At 31.3% G+C, this 24250-nt stretch overlaps 1 protein-coding gene across 3 annotated transcripts in view; it reads right to left on the bottom strand.

Annotated features, from left to right (window-relative positions):
• LOC111631078 (zinc transporter 2-like) overlaps positions 1-24250 on the bottom strand; it is a 45329-nt gene that overhangs the window by 7018 nt on the left and 14061 nt on the right. Inside the window, exon 1 of one of the 3 annotated variants that reach the window (XM_023375272.1) lies at positions 4513-4806. The exons of the other annotated variants lie outside the window; for them this stretch is intronic. Within the exon in view, the coding sequence (XP_023231040.1) occupies positions 4513-4551 (39 nt within the window). The 5' untranslated portion in view covers positions 4552-4806. Of the gene's footprint in view, positions 1-4512; positions 4807-24250 lie in introns of those variants that run through there. 3 annotated transcript variants of the gene reach the window in all.

Genomic DNA, 24250 nt, shown 5'->3' with positions numbered 1-24250 from the left:
CCTATACCATCAACCTGTCCCATCATGTAAAGTACAACAGCTTGAGAAACACTGAGTAATGACATGTTAACAATAACAGTACACTTCCACTCTCCTTTTCCAGAGAAAGCTTTTAATTGTTTTATTGCTGTGTTTTTGTCTTATGTATTCTCTCCATTCTTTGTAAAAAACTTTCCTACTCTTTGCTGTAAAAATAGTTAAACTTTGTCTCAAATGATCATGCTTTCTGATTGGTAGATACCATTGTACAGTACAACAGGTTTTAGTAGAAAAGGAGACCCATAGACCCTGAAGCAATAGTTAAGTTGAGACAAAGTCAGCTTTGCCAGATGTACAATAATTATCTTTTTTGTATGATAATAGTTATTACATTAAGTGTAATATAGTACTGAATAAAAAATATAATAAAGTTAATGTTCCAAACTTTTTATTCCTACTTGCTAGCTCATTTTTTGAAATTGCATGTTTGCTGCAAGAATCATATCTATGTATGGTAATACCAAATCGGTACAGTAATACCCCAAACTTACACGATAGGTGGGACCAAGCGATAATCACATAAGTTGAATTCGCATAAGTCAGGGTATAATTTCCCAATTTGTGTAAAATCCAAGTCGGATGTATGTAAACTAATAAATGTTCTTGTTAATCTTATCTCGTCTTTTCATTTGTTCACGGTTACAAGAAATCACCACATAGAGCCTCTAAAGTCTCCGTAGATATAACAAACACAGAAATAAATAACACAAAATAAATTGTAGCTATGTGTCAATTCCGTGCAACACATCCAAACATATAAGCTGAACAATAGTGTGAGGGGAGTGAGTAATCGAGAGTTGCGTGGCACTCAAACAAAAGACAAATCAACGAGATTTGAAAATCGCATAACTCAGAGTTTGTGTAAGTCGAGGTATTACTGTATTACCAAACATATGTAGATATTTGAAACCACTTTTTGGGCTACAATTTGAAAAATTTGTAGATCTAAAAATAATACATAAATATATGATCCTTTTGTGTTTTCTTTAATCTGATACATTTAAATAGAAATAGTATTACCACCCGGACAGTCCAGGAATTGACTCACTGTCTAGGTGAACTATTAATTTTGTCTGAGAATTTCATAGAAATTGTGAAATTACGATAAAACAAAGTTTTGCAAATATTTTTATAAATTTGCACTATTTTAACAGCAAAAGAACTCACACTCACTGAAACTCATCTACAATTCTGCCATGTTAGTCTGTTTACGCCAACATGTGGCACTCAAACTGTCGTCAACTTTTTTTTTGCATGTATGATCATACATGTTTCTCCAATATCCGATAAATAGAGTTAAGTTATCTATCTGTACCTGTTCTTTCTTAATTTAGTTACTCCTACATAAGTCCCCAGTCCCTAACTGTAACTGATTTAGAACCGGCATGTACGTTATTCTTTGCATTGTAAAATGACACTGCGCATGTGTCAGGAACTTCTGTTCAAATAAACCTGACCTGTTATCCGGGTCAGCGATTTTGAAAAGGTGGCAAAACTAGTACCAGTACAATCAAAATAGCATGACACCTTCTCTATGGTCACTTGTATTTCTGGTGTTTTTGATTTTAAAAAGGTTTTGCCTCTTTAAAATCAAAAATACCAGAAATACAAGGTTTAGAACAAAAACAAACGATGTATATTTCTGGTGACCTTTTGTTTAGGCACAATAATCATATATTCTTCTTCTACTGGAATAGTTATCAAAAGCTTCAGGCAGTATTATAAAATAAAACTGTAATGCCACAATTTTCCTTTTACATTGTTGTTACACAATGTTGTTATAATTTTTCAAGTAACAGTCAACAAGAAGTTGACTGTTACTTAAAACACAAAGATAAATGTGGATTGACTAGCAATGAATACTCATCTATTGTTGTAGACTTCATTTCCAATTATTTGACTCCAACTTCCAAAAAGATAATCATATGGAGAAATAGTTCTGAAAGTCAAAACAAAAACTCCACTTTAGCAACAGTACTTTTGCAATTTGCTACCATGAATAATGAGCATTGAATAGAAGTATCTTGTGAAAGGCCATACACAAATGGAATTAGATTCTGTTCAGGCTTATACTGAGAAGTGATTGAAAAATCAGTTGATACATTGGCCAGCTGACTACATTCCTGTAATTGAAAGTCCATGTCAAAAGTCAGGTTCTTATCATGTTCATTATATTCAACATGATTTTTTAAGAACTACACCAATTTAGGCTTTATAACATCCATCCATCAAGGCAAGTGCACAGGTGATCTACGCATATGTCACTGATATGCATGTTTTGAAGCATGCTATAAGTATGTTACTGTTCTATATGATTTATTTTTAGATGAATGGGAAAATCTTGTTTTGTCCAGAGGATTCAAAAGAGTCTCAAACAATGCTCCTGTGGCATTACACAGAGCCTCCCTTTGCAATCAGTAGAGACAAATTCAAATATCTCTAAAAGCTGACAGTATTAATAACAAAGATATTCATCATTTCTACAACAATCTTAAGTATGTTAGCCAGAAATAAAAATAATTTTGATAGTTGATAATGATTATTTTTTTTATGAATATGTTATTGTATAAATGGAAAATGGCACTGTTTATAATGCAGATATGACTATTTCTGATTTGATGATTGATTGACAAATTGATTATTTAATGATAGTACTTTTTGCTTTAAGAAAGTTAAATATTTTAATTCTAATAAATAAAAGTTACTATTGAACATTATGCCCAGAAATGAATAATCAAACCTAAATATTGTAACCAGAAATAAATTTTGTAAACAACAACTTGAAAACAAGTAGTAAAAAATGTTTCATCTAGTACAGCATTCAGCTTACGAACCTTGTATCTCTATGGTTAAAAACTGACACAAACCATTTAATTCCATCATCCATCATCAACTTTTTAGGTTGGTCAGTTGATTAGTTGAAGTTTATGGGCACAAGAGCCATACAGGCTTGTTTCCAAAAATTCATTGCCACAAATGCAATACTATGCTTTCTGTAAAGTAGGTATTTTGGAGATATAATGGAGATACAAGATTTGTGAACTAGGCTGACAATTTGCAAGTTTGAACCACAGGATCCAATTTCTTCAAAAATATTCTTGATATTAATATCATTTGGCTATCAGAATACAATTATTTAGTGTGGTAACTTAATTAAATCATTTCAAAAACTGCCTAAGTTCCAAAATAAAATGCTAATGAAGAGTAGTTCATTGTGAAAACATTTTTATTTAAAAGTTTAAATTTAGGCTTACCAAACAATTTTTGAAATAATTTACTTTAAAATAATACGAAATGGAGAAAGTTAAGCTATTTTTACTAAAAATATAACTTTTAATATGGGAAAATTATTTCATAGTAAAAATTAAAAAAAAATAACTTAAATTTTGAACAACACAAATAATAGATATTTCTAGTATGATTTGGTATATCTATTTTCAATGTTTTTTTAGTTTTATGTATTAGTGTATTAATTTTAAACAAATGATTATTTGCAGGAATTAAATTCTTGAAATAAAAAACAATATTATATCATATTTAAATAATTAAAATATACTTTTAGTAATGACAATACATTAAAACTGCATAAATTCATATATTCATTTTCCAAATACTCTGATTATTTAACACGATATAAACAGAAAATTTTTTTATATAAATAGCATGCTACAGTTATTACAGACAATCCACGAAACCTTTTTATAACAGTGTTAGCTGTGTAACAAACTTCACGAACGTTTTCAATCTCCACCGAGGTCTGCTTCAGTTGGTGACTAAATGATGTCTGTTACTCAACACAGTGTTAAGTTATTAGAAGTCGTTTTGTATTACAGACATTTGTCATTAATTTCTTTTCTCAAATGCCATACAAAATAAAATGAATAGTGTAAGTGCAAAAATATATATATAATTAAATGTAAAATTCAAAAACTTTTTTGAAATCAACATCAACATAATGTTATAAAAACAGAAAAATTCCAAAAAATAATACTAATCTTCCTTTAATTAAAAAAAACAAACAATTGAATTAATTTAATTTTAAAAAGTGAAGTTGTAATTAAATCAAAATAGTTTTAAAATAAATAGATTATACTCATTTTTATAAATTTGAAAACAATAATTTATGTAGCAACATGTTTATCCTTTTAAGAATTAACAATTTTATTTTAATATTTACAGTTTTAAGAGATTCCACAAACAAGTTTTTATAATAGATTATAATTGTTTCTATAAAACATAAAAAAAATATAAATTTTAAAACACATTGATGCTTAAAATTAATGTAATAAATAGCCACCAATTAAGTTTATATTTTATCTATCTATACATAAGTTTTTTAATTCTGCTGCTTAAGGCTGAATAAATTTATGCAATAACTACATTTTCATTTTATAAGAAAATTATGATTTTATAACTTTAAATATTTTTCAATTTACATTAAAACCAAAAAATTATTTTACTTAATTAACTTACCTCAAACGCAATAGTTAATTGTTGTTTATACCAAACCATTTTAATTAGAGTCTTGATATATATTTATATTACTTTTCACATTCTCTTAATATATTATTATTATCTGTGATAAGGTAACTCTAACAAAACCTAATTCTATTTATTAAAATAATTGTGGCTTATTCTATGAGGAAATGTAACTATTTTGTAGTGACATTTCAGCCAATGTAAAATTCTGATAATAATCTAGTCAAATTTCCTGTCTAGAGCTCACAGTTAAAGCCAATTAGTTTTTTACACTGATAATATATATCAAATATTTTAAAAAATTTCTAATGTGGAAGGATATTAATTATCATGCTTTCAAATATTGAAAGTTTTTAATGTGGCACATTTTTCAAAATTTTGAATATATGCTTAAAATTATTTAATATTGTTTTTTATATTGATATTTAAACTAAACAATAATTATACGTTTTAAACTTATTATGTAATCATTTTTGTTATATATTTATTCACTCATACTTACATACAAATACAAACACATTTTAAGAGTTTTAAAGCTAATTTATGTATTATAATAATAATTTTTTTCATATCTGGAGAATCTATGGAATTTGAAATCTGAAGGCAAGAGTTTCCAAAATGGTTCTTAAAGACATTTTTGAATTTGGATTTAAAAATCTGTTTGGGTCTATTGAAAACTGTTCATTTAAAATTATTAGTTAAATGAGTTATACGTACAGTACATGAAAGTTCAGGGTTATAAATTTGCACATTGTAAGTAGATCTTTTCTATGATAAAAAATGTGTGGATTAATATTGGCTCACTGATTTAATTAATTTATTATTATTATTAATTAAATTAGCAATAGAGGAGGAGGTTAATAAAAGATCAGGGAATCCTTAGAGAGGTTGATAGTCAAAAACATTTGGAGGTCCTGGTTTTAAAGTATCTAAAAATTATAAGTAATGGATGTACTGTACTTTAAATTGTTTAATAGTTTCTTAAACAATACTTACCACATATCAGACTTTGACATATGAATTGAATTAATAAAATTTGGATGAAGGTCTTTAAACACAATTGAAAATGTTATCATCTATTATTATTATTATTTTTTGGTTGAAAACAAGAGCTCTAGAGCAGAAGTTAAAGTTTCTCAACATTTATTTTTGATTTACTTCACTTAGATTATATATGTTTAAATCATATTTCAATCTTTATTTGTAAGTACTCAAATTGATACCATTGTTCACTTAAAACAAAAATTTTAATTTCTTGCATTTGAGTCTCATGTTTTTTTGTATTGAGTTTTTTATAGCATTCTTAAAGGCCACTTTTTTAATTTTAGAATATTATGAATATTTAAGGAAAGTAAGTACTTGTTGGAAGATAAGGGAATTTTAAAAATTCTTAATGATGATAGAGATGTCTCTAGTATCATCATTTTTATTATAATTTTTCTTAATACACATTATCACATAAANATTTATTTTTGATTTACTTCACTTAGATTATATATGTTTAAATCATATTTCAATCTTTATTTGTAAGTACTCAAATTGATACCATTGTTCACTTAAAACAAAAATTTTAATTTCAATTATTTAAAAATAACCATAACAAAAATTTGATAATTCATTATGATTAAGAATAGATAAAAGAATTTTTAGCAATATGTGATATTTTGACATTTTAAAATTAATAAAAAAAGGAACAATAATATAATATTCTGACATATATTCTCAGAGCTTTCTTAACACAATTGTTGAAAAATGCAACAAATGTAATTACCTAATCCAAATTAGTTCTTCCAGAGTGAAAATTTTCAAAAAATTCTTACTCAAATAGTTTGGGTTAGATTATATTTTGAATCATTCTTAAAGCTTTACATAATTACAGTTAAGATAAGCAATGTTTGTGATTTCTAATAATCAAATGATAGTTATTTCTCTTAAATAAAGTATAATAGTTGTCCTTATGTGTTTCTAGAAATTATAGGTGGTCATTCCTAAGTTTACGAATGACCACCTATAATTTCTAGAAACCACCTAAGAAAGAAAGAAAAACGTATAAAAATATCCAGAAATGTGGTGTACAGGTAATCCCCGTATAACACAGGAGTTATGTTCTAAAAAATTGCCGCGTTATGCAAATCCGTGTTATACGAAACAAAGAGCTATTACGAAAAGGGGGGGTTAGGTTCAAAAAATTAAAAAACATGCTATTATATTTTCATAATTAAGATAAATACTATATATATAATGTTTTAGGAAAATGATATACAGGTAACCCCCATATAACACGGTAGTTACGTTCCAAAAAATTGCCGCGTTATGCGAATNTTCCCAATACCCAATTGAGTCAGATAATTGATACTCTACTGTATGTATTTTTATTATTACATATATATAAACATAGAAAGTATATATTTTTTTATTTTTGAGGTCTCCAGAACAAATTAATCAAATTCCCATACAAACCTATAATAAATTCATAATTGGATAGCGAACAAAGTCTTGGAACGGATTATGTTCGTTAACCGATCACCCACTGTATTTTATAACGTTTATGTGATTTTCACAATAGATAAACTGAATTTCTCATTTTTATTGTAATAAAATACAATTGTTGGTAAATTTTATCTATTGAGAAACTTCAAAGATTATTTGGATATGATTTTATATTTTTAAAGAACATTTTTATATGTTAAAATATAAAAGAAAATTTAAGGTTTTTTGATATTAATTTAGTTAATACATCCAGTTTTTAGTTTTTTCATTTTTATATATTTTTTGTCTTAAATATACATTTGGATAAAATGTAAGATAAAATGTAAGATAAAATTACCAATATTTGTTAGTAAACATGTTCCTAACTATTTGTTGTGTTATTTGTTGCATTGAAACTTGGAAATAACAAATTATGTATCACAATTAAATTTTAATTTAANACTTGTGCGAAAGGGGGGGTTAGGTTCAAAAAATTAAAAAACATGCTATTATATTTTCATAATTAAGATAAATATCTTTATTAAAATTTTCTTAAGTGATACATATTAATATAAATTAAACAATGTTTTCTTTGTCATCACTAAGCACTATTAACCGAGGGTATTTTTTTTTTGGCAAGATATCCTTATCCTCTGAGCATTTTTCTGCATTATCTTCAGATCCATGCTCTATCTTTTGCAAAAGATATGTTATTTTAGATTGCTTGCTTTTAGTGAAAAGTTCTTTATAAATTTCCTTACATGATGCTAAGCACTTATGAAGAATAAAGCAAGTATGGAATAAGGGAACAACATCTGGGAAAAAAAAAAAAAAAACAAAATCAGAAGCGTCGAGATCCGGCAACACAAAATAAGTTTTAAGAAGGACCATGTGTATCAACAGAAGGCAGAAAAAAAAATTTACATACTTAAGTACTAATAGTTCACGAAAATTATTATTTTTGTGAACTATTAGTACTTAAGTATGTGAAAATTTATTACATTTCATGTTGTACAAGGGTTTACCCAATTCTCAAACCAGGTTAGAGTGAATTCGTGCTATAAAAGCACCGTGTTATATGGGGATGTTCCCAATTCTCAAACTGTGTTAGAGTGAATCCGTGCTATAGAAGTGCCGTGTTATACGGGGATTACCTGTATTATTTTGTAAAGGAAACTACATTAATGGTCCAAAAGTTTCAGTGTTTGGATTTCCTCAAGATCCCAACTTAAGAATGAAATGATTAAGGTCTATGCCAAGAAAGAATTTCAAACCACAAAGTCTATGGTAGCTAATTTTTCAATAGAATATTTTTATTAAATTAACACAAACTAAATATGAATTTGTTGCTTTTATCATCATCATCAATTAATAAAAAAATAGCCTGTTATAAATTACATTACTAATTACAGTAGAACCTCCATTATCCGGACCTCCATTATCCGGATTTTCGATTATCCGGATTGTTCAAAATAAACAAAAATTTTACGAATTTGCTGATTTGCACTTGGCTAATTACGACACTGTTTATGTACGTGATGGAATGCATAACTTTTTTTGTTTCAACAACGTCTCACCCAGCACAGTGGTCGTAAACTCTTAAATATATTTTACGTAGTAATAAAAATATAACTTGACATACGTATTTATAAATAATTTATATTCAAATTACATCATTTCTATGACCAAGGGCGGCGTAAGGCATGGACGACGTGGGCCACCGCCTATGCCTCGCGGTCCGAAGGGCCTCGCGCCTCGAAGGTTTATGCATTACTTAAAAGCCGCGAACGCGACGAAAAAATTTTACTCGTCATAAAACGATAAATAGTTTGTCAAATTTTTATTCATAAAAATGCAGTTTCAACTGCTTTTTATTTTATAAAATCCGTCTTCTTGCGCCACCAGAGGGCCTTTTAAACAATAGGTAGTCTGTTAGCGTTGGTCAGTAGTAGTCCAAATTCAATACGAACGTTTGTTTCTTAAAAATTTGATCACGATTTAAATACAGTATTTACTTTTAATATTACCGATATGTCATCAAAAAGAAAACGTGTTGTATTATCATTAATAGACAAATTAAAGTATTTGTTTCGATTATCCGGATTTTTCCTTATCCGGACTACCTTCATCCCCAATTAGTCCGGATAATAGAGGTTTTACTGTATTACTTTTTGGCAAAATGGATGCCATTAGAAAAATACAAGTCTGTCTAGGAATAGAATACAACATTTAAAAATTATTAATGTAATTCTACTAAATTAATAACATACATTACGTAAATATTTTACTATTCATAGTTAAAGTTCAAAAGATTTTTTATGATGTTCTTTTGAAATGAAATAAGAAATAATCTTAGATATCTATTTTTTTGGCCCTTTATTAAATGATTTATTGTTTATTTTTATACATATCATAAAGTGAGATCTGTTTCAACATTTAATATTAATTTATTTGTCAAAACCATGTCTTCTTCTTCTTGTTTTTTCTAATTCAAGTCGTGACATTGAATTAGAAGAAATTTAATATTAAATTATATTCTGTTCTTACATTATTATTATAATTTATTAAAATTGTTTCCACATTGACTGTAGAATATAATTAATCATAAAAATATAACACACTTTCCCAAATGTCAAATTTTATACTATTATTCTGTAATTTTTTCTCAACTATTGTATATAGTATGTCTAATTTGTAATAATAAATTTAATTTTTTATTAGTTAATATAGTTTTTTATTTATTTGTAAATATATCTCAGCTTAGTGTTTAGTTAAAATCTATAAAAACTAAATGCTTAAAATGTTAAAGATGTCAATGGTTCCTTACTTAATTAACATAGATGACAATGTCATAATTTCAATTATAAATTAGATGTAATATCATTCTTTCAAACATAATTCAAAAGGAGAGATGGAGAAATAACTTCACACCAAATTAAACTGGAAAATAATACTAATAAAAAACTCATTCAACTTAAGAGCTTTTTCTGTTTCCAGTACTGTTTAATGATAAAAACAAACATTTTTGATCTAGACAAGATCTTCCTCGGGTCTACATAAAATGGAATGTATTTTGGAATGTTAACTCCCATGACCCTTACATATATAAAATAGCAGTGTTCAGGGCTATACAGATTACACAGATACACTCAAAGAACTCAAACACCTCAAGCAGGTTGAATATAACCATATACAGGTATACCTCGCCTTACGTCGGTAATTGGTTCCAGGAAAACGACGTAAGTCGAAAAACGACGTAAGTCGAATTTACCTGTCTCCGATATCTTCAGATCCATGCTCTATCTTTTGCAAAAGATATGTNTTTCAACTCCATTTGATGTGAAAGTGGAAGATGCCCCTCCAGATGTCCAACTTGAGTTGATAGACATCCAGTGCAGTGATGAATTGAAATCACAGTTCAAAAATTCTAATCTCCTCACATTCTACAAAGAACTGTCAGATACATCATTATGAATTTAAACAAGTGCAAAATACAGAACAGGTTAACCAACGAGAATTTGGAAAATCTGCTGGTTGTTTCAACATCTGCCATTACACCAGACATCAAGAAGATTGCCACCAGCATACAATCTCAGCCATCGCATTAATCGCTTGGAGGTCCGCCCCCCCCAGTCAGCAAACTTAATCCTAATTTGGCCCTTCTTCACAAAAGGTTGTGCATCCCTGACTATATGAAACTCACAGCAGAACAGGCCATGAAGGAAGAATACATATGCTTAAAGAATTACAATTTAAATACAAAAACATTACACATGAAGTTGTAATGTTGTATTTAAATTTATGTAAACAGTGTCAAATGAAACATAGTGCACCTAAAAAAGTATTGTTGTGAAACCAATGGTCAGTTCGGAGTTAAACTCAAGATGTCAAGTTGATCTGATAGACCTGTAGTCACACAAGGATGGCAAATATAAGTGCATAATGGTGTATCAAGATCATTTAACAAAATTTGTCCACCTACTACCTTTGAAAACTAAGACAGCTGAAGAAGTAGCATATCACCTTCTTCAAATATTTTTAACATTTGGTGCCCCAGCTNTAATGAATACACTGTGTACAGTAATTTACCTGATAAGACAGACCTCAGAAAAATACTTTATGAGAGCTTTTATACTTTTATAAAGCTGTCTATAATGAAAATTAATTAACTAAGGATTTTTTTGCCCTGCCAGGGTGTGGCCGAGTTATCCGGAGTGCCGGGTTATCGAGAGCCGAGTTTTCGAGGTTTTACTGTATTAATTAATATGTAATTTCAAATACATGTGACAAATTACCAATTGCTTAGTTATCTCACATTTATAATGATACTGATAGAATACACAGTACTTTTGAAAAAGTGAACATTAAAAATGTAATAGCTTATTCCTACAATAATCGATAGATATATAAAATTGAAGTACATTTAAATATGTCATTTAGTGTAATTTCAGTATGCTATATTTGTCATACTATTCGAATTGTAACTATCATAATTTTGAGCAAATAAGCTGCAGATTATTTGTGTACAATTTGAAAGCAGGAACAAGTTATGCAATAGTGTGAATTATCTGCCAATTTTAATTTGCAATTATAAATTCATCAAACAACTTTTCCTTTCTCTAAAATTACCAAGAATGCTTGTAGGAAATATGAAAAATCCTTGTACATTAGACATATCACTTTGCTATCATAGTATTTTTTATTCTTTTAAATTACGGTGGTACTGTTCCATTTTTTGAAAATAATTTTAGAATTTTTGTTCTATGCATTCACATGTTCGAATCTAACGGTTTTTAAACCTGAAGAAGACCAAATGTACGGTCGAAAATGTTAGTTTGATATTAAATGTTTATTACTGGAGTTATAAGGTTTAGGAGTGTTAATTTATATACTTTCCAGTATTCGAGTAAGAAGTTTTGAGTATTTCCTGAAATCACCAAAGATATGAATACACTTCTTTCTTCTTTAGTTCTCTCCTATTTATTTTCTTTGCATCAATCCATTACTAGACATTCTTATTCAACTGGTATCTTGAAACTTTTATCATTTATCAAGCATACATTGAATGAATGCCATAGCTTTCCAAAAGATGTTGAAAAATTATTTTCTATCTTATGCAGAAAGCATTGCAGTAGCTATTTTTTTCAAAATAATATATCTTTGCACAGGGCTAAGAGCACAAGTGGTTCTTGAATAATGGGGTGCCAATAAGTGATTCACCTGCTTGTTCCTGATCTTAAACCCATACAAAACATATGGGGCATGCCATTTATGGAAACAGGCAACAGTACATATCAATTGAGGAGTTGTAAAATGTGACTGAACAGAAAAAAAATACTAAAAAATAAAACACAGAATGTTCTATTTTTGATAAATATGAACTAAAAAATTATTTTTATTTATTTACAGTGGAAACCCAGTTAACGAACACCCTGGTTAACGACCAAATCGGTTAACTAACTTTTATTTTGAAAAAATTTGTCTCGGGTAACAGACAACAGTTTTTTTGTGTCAAATTTTCATTGCTGTTAGGCATGTGTGAGTTAAGCATTGCTTTTCAGAGTGTTTGTGCTAAACTTCTTTTTTCAGTTTTGTGATTTATATATTTTATCAATATGGCATCCAAGAAATAGAAAAGTGATAGTGGCAATATGAACAACAATGCGCTATCGCATTTGAGAAAACTTTTGATTAAGAGAGTAAGACAGTCGACTTTAGACCACTTTCTTGTTCCTTATCAAAAGAGACCTTGACTCGAAGAAACTCCCGATGCAGTGCTACTCGATATTTTTATGGAGGGGGATTCCTCTTCCAAGCATTAAGCTCCGTAGAAACAAAGGTATTTACAGTGCTACTTTATTAAATAAAGTTTACATATTTGTTGCTGTAATGATAGATACTACGTTTTCTTATATTTTCATCAAAGAAAATCCATTTTACGAATAAAATTACAAAAATACTGACGGCTAGAACAGATTAATTATATTTGCATTAATTTCTAAGGGAAAAATTGCTTCGGTTAACGAACATACTCATGGAACGAATTATGTTCATTAACTGGGGTTCCACTGTTATCAGATACATTGTATCTTTTGTAACTTATTATTATTATTAATTTTGGTATTTTGTTATTCTTACTTTTATGTATTATTTTTATCTCTTGTGAACTGATATAGCTGCAATACATTCTTGATATATCTACTATAACTGGAAATTTTACAGTATCCAAAATATTAGTTTTATTACCTTTTAATAAGTAGTAAAAGGCTTTTGTTGCTATTCTTTGTTGTTATTGGGCACATCCAGCAACAAAATGTATAGTGTTATAACACAGCACTGTAATGCTGGCTAGATGCATAATTAAAAGGTGTCTTAGTAGTGATTTGAAACTCAGAAGCAATAAAGTTAACCATTCTGTTTTAAAGTTTTCCTCCTTATGGTTTGATCAGATACATCTAAAAATTGATCCCATTTTCTTATTAAAGTTTCTCTCAACTCTTTGCTAGAAATCTTATTTGCGTATGGTATACTGTATTAGATAAGAATTTAGATAAGTATATCAAACATCCCAAAGTCCTCAACAAAAATAATAATAATAATTTATATATTTATTTCTATTTTCCATTATAAATATCTGCAAGATTAAAATAAGTATATCAAACATCCCAAAGCTGATAAATACAGGGTGTCTCAGTTAAACGTTTCAGAACTTCTCAGAGGTGCAGGGTGCATCCCGATGACTCAGAATCGTATAGCAATGCAGGGTCTTTCCGACCCTGCATTGCTATATGCTTTCCTGAAGCAGTGCTGTACAGCTAACCTCTGGTGCAGGCTTGCAAAGAAATTATGGCTGGGAATACATGTCATTGGATATCGTTCCACGTACAAGTGCTGTGTGGCTGGCCACTACAACCTGCAGTCCTGTACACCAAATGCATATTGACTAACTCTGTGTCCTTGTGTGAAATGACGATCCCCTGCAAGAATGCTCGAAACGTTTGTGCAATGCCATCCACTGCTTCAGGAAATCATTTTGGACCCTGCATTGCTATATGATTCCGAGTTGTCGGGATGCACCCTACCCCTGAGAAGTTCTGAAACATTTAACTGATACACCCTGTATACAGGGTGTGTATCAGAATGATGTTTTAAAAATTTAGGGGATTGTAGAGTATGAAATTTTGAACGTTTTGATATAAGGAACCTATAGCTGGAAATTTGAACTAAAGTGTCTACAGCAGTAGGAAGTGCTTGATTGCCCTTCACTTTGGTAGCTACTCTTCCGTCCATTGATGTCATGTTATTGCTGCGGATGAAAGACTGTAAACACACAACTACAGTGGTCTAACTGAGCCTGTGTACAGGATGTTGTGTACTTAATGCTTGTTGTCCTTCAGGTCATCATCAGAGGGGAGCGAGGGGAGCTTGACATCTTACAGAGAGTCAGACAAAACATGGTACGTCGTTACACATTATGTAATGAAGTTAGTGGTCATCACATTGAACATTTACTCTAAAGTAGTGCAGCCACTGATTCGATGCACTATACAGTTTGATTGCTCTCTACTGTTTTGTCAATAAAACTTGTCATAAATACTGTATTCTGCTGTTTCATTCAGCATACCAACTGCATAGAACATGCAAAGCGCTGTAGACACTTTAGTTCAAATTTCCGGCTATAGGTTTCTTATATCAAAACCTTCAAAATTTCATCCTCTACAATCCCTCAAATTTTTAAAACGTCATTCTGATACACCCTGTATAGATACATAAACAAACAATCACCTTAAATACTCTGTAATCAGGCTATTTGGTTATGTATCTATATATTTATACTGCCCAATTATTTAAGGTAATCATTTGGTTATGTAATATATATATTTCAAAACTAATAAGGCAATTACAATATACATTTGCAAAAGGTCTACAATATTGAACATGCATTAAACAATAGTGCAATTCTACCCTGCAGTCCTTCTATTGGAGAGGGCTGTTGTAATTTCAGCCCCTAATGAAAATAGGACATTGTCAATTACATTGTCAACATTGTCAATTACAAAGTTGTGACACACGAAAAAATATGTAACGTCACCTTTTAGTGTATTTCAATCAAATGGGATCCCAAAACAAGCTGTCAAATATGACAGGTAAATGCTTTACAACACACAAAGGATTGCATGCATCACTGCATAATACAAATGCACAAATGCAACATGAAGAGTAGATGAATATGTTGTTAGGTTTATATGGTTAGCACTATTTCATTAAACAGAATGTGATATTTTCTGTTAAATCTGATTATTAACATATCCATATCATTGCTAACCTAAATCAAACCACACATTTAACTACTGCATTGCATTTGTGTTATGCAGTGATGCACTGCAACCTCTTGTGCTTTGTGCAATAAACTATTTATTTGTCATATTGGACAGCCTGTTTTGGAATCCCACATATTTTTGAATTCACTAAAAAGTGACAGTATATATTTTTTCATGTGCTACAACTTTGTAATTAACAATTTTGCCCTATTTTCATTAGTGGCTGAGTTTACAACAGTCCTCTCCAATAGAAGTGAAAAGGACAGAAATTTGCACCATTGTTTAACCAGGGGTGCACAACCTGCGGCCCACGGGCCACATACGGCCCCTTATCAATGTTTATGCGGCCCGCGGACGGTACAGGCCAAATCCCTTCTTTTGAAGTTTCTAAGTGTAGAACTTTTCCCTTTCACAAAGTCATTAGCACCCAACTGTTTTATAACTTTCCCTGAAGTGAGAAATGGGGGGTTGTTCTATAAATAAGTCTATTTCTAGCTAACACTTTCTGGTTTAGATATCGAATATTTTAAGTCTAATACATAGTATTATAACGATTTTTTGAAGAATCAAATAAAATAAAATGATGTTAGAACGTCATTTCCGATGTTATCAGGAAGTTTCTATTTTGGCGGGAAATCTTCAATTTTATGCTTCGGAAAACTTGCTTATTCGTCTAAATAGCGTCAAATAACAAAAATAAATGAAAATAGCGCTGAAAAACTATGAAAATAACGATTTTTTATGATTTGTTTACATTCTAGATTCTGATTGGTATTGTCGAATTTGAATCAATCTTTTCTGAAAAGACGCTTATTCGTCAACATAATGTCATTCAAACTAGAAAAAACTAACCAGAGTTCAAAAAGAAATGTACAAAAAGCTATAACAACCAATAATTTACAATAATTATCTCTCCATAGACTGAGAATAGAAAAAAAATTTTTCGCATCAAATTTATTATTATTAAGTTGGACCAAGAAAATTAATACTGTAGTTGGAATAGAGTCATTATGACTAAAAGGAAGCCGTTTGCACTAAAATATTTTGGATTTAATAATTATTACAAACTGCGTCAAGCCATAAACTTGTCAACAAAGAGGGTTGTAAAATGATTCCGTGTAGCTAGAAAGCTGCGGTTTCTTTTGTTTGAAAGAAAACAGATATATTTAGGTTATTTAAGTAGTAAATTAATTGGAACTTTTTATTTACTTTTATTTTTACATTCTTTTTTTCGTAAATTTAAAATTAAATTATTATTTTTAATTTTTATTTTATTTGAAATTTAACAGTCGTAAACTGTGATATATTTGTGACAGAAAACAAAAAACAGATTGATTCTAGCGCCAATTTGAAACGAGATATCGCAATTTTAATAATTATATTTAAAATATTCAGATTTTCCACTGCACTGTGTTAATCACTTTTGATTCATTTCTGAACACGGGGGTAAAACTGACGGGCCATAAATATAATTTAGGTAAGAATGGTAACCACATTTATGATGGATTAGTGTCCTGCACCTGGCATGTTGACGATCTGACTCACAAATTCTGAGAAATGGTGGAGACGCCCGGACAGGGGTCGAACGAATTAAGACCTGCCTGGCCACGTGTGCGTAATAGTCTTCTGTCCCCGCCTCTTTAGTCTTTGGTCAGAGTGGATACAGAACAAAGCACGTGGTAGTCTAGCTTGCCTTATCTCAAACATGATTTGTTGCGGGCCTCAGAATTTTCGGCACAATGAGACATTGTTTTGCAGAGTGAACAGTATGGCGCCGGGCATTAAACGCAAGGTCAATCGCGAGAATCATCAGTTTCAAGAAGTGGAAGTGTGGACTAACAAGTACTGTTTTGTGCAACAGAACAACAGCATTATTTGCCTTTTGTGCAATGGAACAATAGCAGTGCCAAAAGAATTCAACCTGAAGCGACATCATGAAAGCCAACACAAGGATTTCCTTCTGCAAGGTACGGAACGCAAACGGAAAATCGAATCGTTACGACGATCACTAATCAGCCAACAAAATGTGTTCAAGAAACAATCTGGAGAATTGGATGCGGCTGTTGAAGCCAGCCTAGAAATATCTGCTTTAATAGCCAAGAATGGGAAACCTTTCACAGATGGCGATATGATAAAAAAGTGTCTTATCATCGCAAGTGAGATGTGTCCTGAGAAGACAGTGTTTTCAAACAATCAGTCTTAACCACATGACGATACAACAAAGAATCTCGCAAATTGCATCAGACATTTCTGGCCAACTTAATATTTTAGTTGCAAACTGTGCTTATTTTTCTTTGGCTGTGGAAGAATCCACTGACATATCATCAACAGCACAAGTGATTGTGTTTATTAGAAGTGTTTCACTAGATTTTATTGTGAATGAAGAATTTCTTGGCATGGCATCACTTTCTGGACATACAACTGGTGCTGACTTATTTACTAGTTTATTGAGCGTTTGCAACAAATCAGCACTGGACTTTGACAAGCTATCCAGCATTGCCACCGATGGAGCACCATCTATGGTTGGATGTGAGAATGGCATGGTCACCTTGCTGAAAAACCACCTTGGGGACAGGCAAAAGGAGTTAGTCCAGTATCATTGCATAATTCACCAACAGCAACTTTGTGCAAAGAAGCTGGGATTTGAACGTCTGCTGAAAGATGTATATGATACTGTGAACTTAATCCGCCGTCATGGACTCAACCATCGACTCTTCACATCATTTCTTGAAGAAATAGATGCTGATTATGCTGACCTGCCCACGTATACTGAAGTTCGTTGGCTGAGCAAGGCAACAGTCCTCAAGAGATTTGTGGAGCTATTGGGGCCTATTATCACTTTCCTCAAAGAACGGGGGAACACTACAAGGAATTTGGAGGGACAAAGATGGCAGTGTGATTTAGCTTTCCTTGCTGACATTACTGCTTATCTAAACGACCTTAATTTGAGATTGCAGGGAAAGATGCAACTTGTTTCTCAGTTGACAAGTAACATCAATGCATTTATGACCAAACTATCACTTTTCAAGTCCCACATGCAATCAGAGAACTTTACACACTTTCCACATTGCAAGGCCATGAAAGAGAAATACCCACATATGAAGATGGATTACTCTGACCAAGTTAACACCCTCCTTACATCATTCAATGAGAGGTTTGGTGAATTCCAGAAATACAAGATCTACCTGCAACTTTTTTCAACTCCATTTGATGTGAAAGTGGAAGATGCCCCTCCAGATGTCCAACTTGAGTTGATAGACATCCAGTGCAGTGATGAATTGAAATCACAGTTCAAAAATTCTAATCTCCTCACATTCTACAAAGAACTGTCAGATACATCATTATGAATTTAAACAAGTGCAAAATACAGAACAGGTTAACCAACGAGAATTTGGAAAATCTGCTGGTTGTTTCAACATCTGCCATTACACCAGACATCAAGAAGATTGCCACCAGCATACAATCTCAGCCATCGCATTAATCGCTTGGAGGTCCGCCCCCCCCAGTCAGCAAACTTAATCCTAATTTGGCCCTTCTTCACAAAAGGTTGTGCATCCCTGACTATATGAAACTCACAGCAGAACAGGCCATGAAGGAAGAATACATATGCTTAAAGAATTACAATTTAAATACAAAAACATTACACATGAAGTTGTAATGTTGTATTTAAATTTATGTAAACAGTGTCAAATGAAACATAGTGCACCTAAAAAAGTATTGTTGTGAAACCAATGGTCAGTTCGGAGTTAAACTCAAGATGTCAAGTTGATCTGATAGACCTGTAGTCACACAAGGATGGCAAATATAAGTGCATAATGGTGTATCAAGATCATTTAACAAAATTTGTCCACCTACTACCTTTGAAAACTAAGACAGCTGAAGAAGTAGCATATCACCTTCTTCAAATATTTTTAACATTTGGTGCCCCAGCTATATTGCATTCAGATAATGGTACGGAATTCTGTAATCAAGTCATATCTGAACTATGTACTATGTGGAAAGATGTTAAGATAGTTCATGGAAAGCCTCCTAATAGTCAAACAGAAGGCTCAGTTGAAAGGGCCAATCAGGATATACAGAATATGTTAACTGCATGGATGAATGATAATGATACAAATAAATGGTCAGATGGTTTGCTCTTTGTACAATTTGCCAAGAACACTACATATCACGAAGGAATATGCCAAAGTCCTTATGAAGCCATGTTTAGCATTAAACCAAAAAGAGGTATAGTATTATCTTTGCCAGGCAAACAAATTACAAATACTGAAATCGAAGAACAGCTCGAAGAAATTGTTAATACTTTTGAAGGAAATTTGAGCAGCGGCCATAATGAATACCATATTCCAAAGGAAAATATTGAAGAGGAGATGCAACCCACCACATCTTCATGTCAAGCCCTGACTGAACACAAATTTATTTCTATAAAAAGAGCGGCCACGAAAGAGAATCTTCTACTGAAAGCAACGAAAATGTTACAAACCTCAAAAAGAAAATTTCCTCCTGCTCAAATTGGTGATACCATACGAATACAAGTCCCTGATGTCAACCGTGGCCATACAGATGCCCAAAATGTGCTGGCAGTTGTTGTTGGAATAGAAGACTCCTATTTTTATAAATTAGTGAACAAAAAAAGGTACCCTCAAGTAGTTTTATACCCACAATCAGTTACTTATTTGTAAAGAAAAGTTACTTTCCATAGATGAGATTTCTTCTCAAGAATTATCGCTGAGAGAAGCAGCTGCCGATAATTCGAAAAGTGGAGGGCAAGGGTATACATGCTGTCATTGCAAAAAGAAGTGTTCCACAAATAAATGCAGTTGTAAAAGCAAGGAACTCTTGTGAAATTCAAAGTGTCATAACAGTTTAAGTTGTTTTTCTTTTCTGATTAAGAACGTACTGTTCATTTTAGGTTCAACAGTTTATTTACATTTGCTGTTACTTAAGCTTTCTCCTATTTTGACATATTAAAAAGTTTTATTTTTGTCTTAACGTAATAAAAGCATTTTTATTCAACATTCACCATCAGTGCAAGCTGAATATCGACATTTGCTGGTGTAAGTGAGAAATAATGATATTTAGCAAATATTTCATACATACACGAAACGATCGTGTGAATGCTGACATTCACCAGAGAATCTTGACATTTGCCAGATATCGGTCTTTCATAGTAGGCTAACACACATATATATATGTCAGTACATCTCACAGTATAGTGCATGGACAAGTGATGGCCTATGATCACGTACCAAATGATCTGCAGATTAACCTAGTCATTTCTCTAAAACAGAGCTAAGCTGTTTAATCAAAGTAAAGAATATTTTTATGCACTACTTACCTTTTACATTATGTTTTTAAATAGATAAAGTCTTTTGGCATGAATATAAGATAATTTTTACAGCTTAAGAAGAGTATGGGAGCATACATGGCCACTGGATCTGTGATGCAGTTTAAGTGGTCTATTTTAGGAATCATTGATATATACAGTCAACCCCCCTATAACATGGTAGATACGTTCCGGTTTTTATGAATCCATTTTCTATGAGGCCAGCCAATCACAGCCCAGCATGTATGCAGTTTACGGACTATGGCTGTTTGAAAGGTTTCTTCCATAAAATTAATTGATTATAGACTAATTCGACTCAACATTTCCAAAATACGTATAATTTTTTGGGAATAATCCGTATAAACTATGCTATAAACAAAAAATTGTGGAATTACTTACCGAGTGTGCACCGTTCGACGAAGTCATTGCTTAAGCTTGTTTTCGTCACAAAGCAGTGCATCAAACGGCAGGTGTGTGTTTTCTGATAAGTTATTTTTCTGCGAAAAATTCGCTGAACTTTGGAGACATCATTAATATAAATATAATTTTTATGGACGTTAAACAATAAATGGTTTCTAGTAGGTCTGCTGTTCGTTTAAACTCAACGGTTTGTACAATATCCACTATTGGTCTAGATTCGACCAATCCTAACGGTTTGTACAATATCCACTATTGGTCTAGATTCGACCAATCCTGTCGCGACACGAGTCGGCGATGACATTTTACCGAATTATACAAGTTCTTTTTAGCACATTTGTACGAATACTGTCACAATTTTTTCGCCATGATATAGGAATCCGACCTATAGGAACCTGTGTTATGGGGGGGGTCGACTGTATTAGTGAGATCTACAGACAAGTTTAAATTTGAAAGTGAAGGTTAGGTAGTTTGGTGATAATGTTATTTGCAATGTAAAAACCACACATTTAATAATTCAATTCAAACTTTGTAAACTGGTAGAGCAATCGCAAACATAATAATTCAAAGATAATAAAGGTTGCTCTATATAATATTTATGGAGAAGATCCAATCACAAGTATTCATAAGGATGGTATTTAGAAGGGCACTACATCAACAGTTGACTGTATCATCAAAAATTATTGAAATACTTATTTTCATATATCTACAACATTGAGGCATAAAAAGTTACATGATATATAAAATTAATATTCTGTAAAGAAGACCAACACTCATTGTTATAACAGTGTTTTTCCTAGAAAAAATTTTTAGGTGGTTAATCTGTAAATTTCTATATTAAATGTTAGTTTATAAGACAATAATCATAATATAAAATTCAATAACATACTTATTCATAATACAGTTATCTTTAAAATATAGTAAATAAAATATATTTTTAATTGATCATAGAAAATATTTGGCTGTTAAATCAACTGGCTATAGTTTGTTTGTGGAGAATACTGTAATATATTTTAAATAAAAACAAAATTACTAAACTGATCAAATTAATTATAAATAACAAACAATATATTATTTTAACAAATTTAAAATTTTTGCATAGAATGAATTAATTTGTGTTATTAATTTTCGAACTCTTGTCTGAATGCAAGTAAAAATCACATAATTTACCATATTTTCATATGTACTCGTATAACTGATAGTTATATGTATTTAAAAATCAGTTTGAAAGGAATTTCAGGGTCTGTTATATGCTAATTTTAAATTACAATTATGGACTAGCACCTATGAAACACCAGCTGTTCCATAGGCACAGATACAGTGGGCAGATTATGGAAAGATTTTACTTAATATTTTATGTGGGTGTATGTCACTGCAGGTTACATACATAAAAATACAATAGTCCTTTTTTACTTTACAAATACTTTTAAACATGTATGTATACAAAATAATATACACTTTATTTTGTGTGAAATATTAATATAATGAATAATTTATTTTCTAGAATTAATATAACTTTTTGTAATGATCAATTTAAGACTTATTAGATATATACAGTGGGTGATCGGTTAAAGAACAAATCAGATAAGGAACACTTTCGCAAAAGATTTTTATGATCGGACAACGAACACCTCATTGAACAAACATAAAAAAAAAGCACTGAAAATAGCAAATGCCAATTGATTTTCCCTTGTCTTCAGGTAACAATTTGAAATTTTTTGGTGCGCAAGAGATGTCAACATCAACACTCAATCCGGTTGATACTGATTGGATAGTATTTTTCTGAACTTTGAAACTCTCCCTTGTAATTCCAGCCTTTTATTTTTCTGACAGAAAATTCTTTCATAGTATTCGCAAGACTGTTGAGTGGGCATCGTTAAGTTTTGTGTTGGATTTTATTTTTGAAAGATAATAGCAAAGGTAGAGAGTGGGCAGAAGATGTTGCTGGGCAGTATGGCTTGAACAAATCTACAGTAGGGCACAGTTCAATCTTATCTAAGAAAGACACAGTACAATCAAGAAGACTCAAGCATCTAAAGGAGTAACAAATATCACATCTGAGAAATAAAGAACATTGAAGAGCTCATAATGAAACTTAAAAACGGATATGATGAAGAAGAATGTCAAGAACTCTTGAATGAAGAACACCAAGAAACTCGGCGAGATATGTTTTATTATGAAAAAGAGGATTAATGCCTATATCCGCTATTAATTAAACATCTTTTGAAGAAGTGGGGATGTCAAGAAGGTCTTAGAATGGCATACAAACCAGGTTGAGAATAATAGTCTTGGGGATCTCTACAATTACAATGCTATTAATTACTTTCAAAAATCCTGAAGAAGAGAGAAAAGCAATTGACATTAGACAGATTTTTTAACCTCCACAAACAAAAAAACATAACTAGTAAAAATGCAAGACTGTGTATATACAGTAGAGCAGGGGTGGCCAACAAGTCGATTCGCAATTGACCGGTCGATCGCAAAACTAATTTTGGTCGATCGCTTGCAATGTCTTGACTTAATGTGTTACACTTGTAAGTTGTAACCGAACGCAACGCATGAACATAACGCACAAACACAACTGTAGTAATATTGGACCTCCTCGTTCTCTCTCAGATGCGGTTTTGTCAGAGACAAAACCGCATCTGAGAGAGTGCAATCCATGTGCAATCCATTTGCGTACAGTTGTAAAAGGGGAATAAGAAATGTAGACAAAGGGTCATAAAACCGAAAAAAAAAAAGAAACAGAGAGAGTAGGTCGGGACACGGTAGAGAGAAGAAGGGTGAAGTGGTGGTCCCCGAAAGTGACAACGTTGAGTTTCAATTTTTCTTCTGTTTAAAATGTAAGTACCTTTCCTTCACGTTTTAAATTAAATCGTGGCTTTTCTTACCTATCTAAACATAGTATGTATTTCACACCCCCTCACCACTTAGACTATACCTACGACAAGAAGTCGATCGCGACACATTTTTAAGATAAAAAGTAGATCTTATGTACACAAAAGTTGGCCACTCCTGCCATAGAGCTTTTCAAAAATCACACTGTGATGCAAAGATGTAATTTCCGATGGAGACATACCGATACTTCTATGAAAACTATTATTGTAGCTTTTTACAATATCAGATAATTTATCAATATATTTATAAGAATTACGATAAGTAAATAATCTATATATTTTATTCCGCAGAGTTTTATTTA

The sequence above is a fragment of the Centruroides sculpturatus genome, unplaced genomic scaffold (genome assembly GCF_000671375.1).
Source record: "Centruroides sculpturatus isolate CEXI.00-Female unplaced genomic scaffold, Cexi_2.0 scaffold654, whole genome shotgun sequence".
Classification (NCBI taxonomy): domain Eukaryota; kingdom Metazoa; phylum Arthropoda; class Arachnida; order Scorpiones; family Buthidae; genus Centruroides; species Centruroides sculpturatus.
The sequence above is the reverse complement of the archived record's forward strand: the minus strand, read 5'-3'. Positions and strand labels throughout refer to the sequence as shown.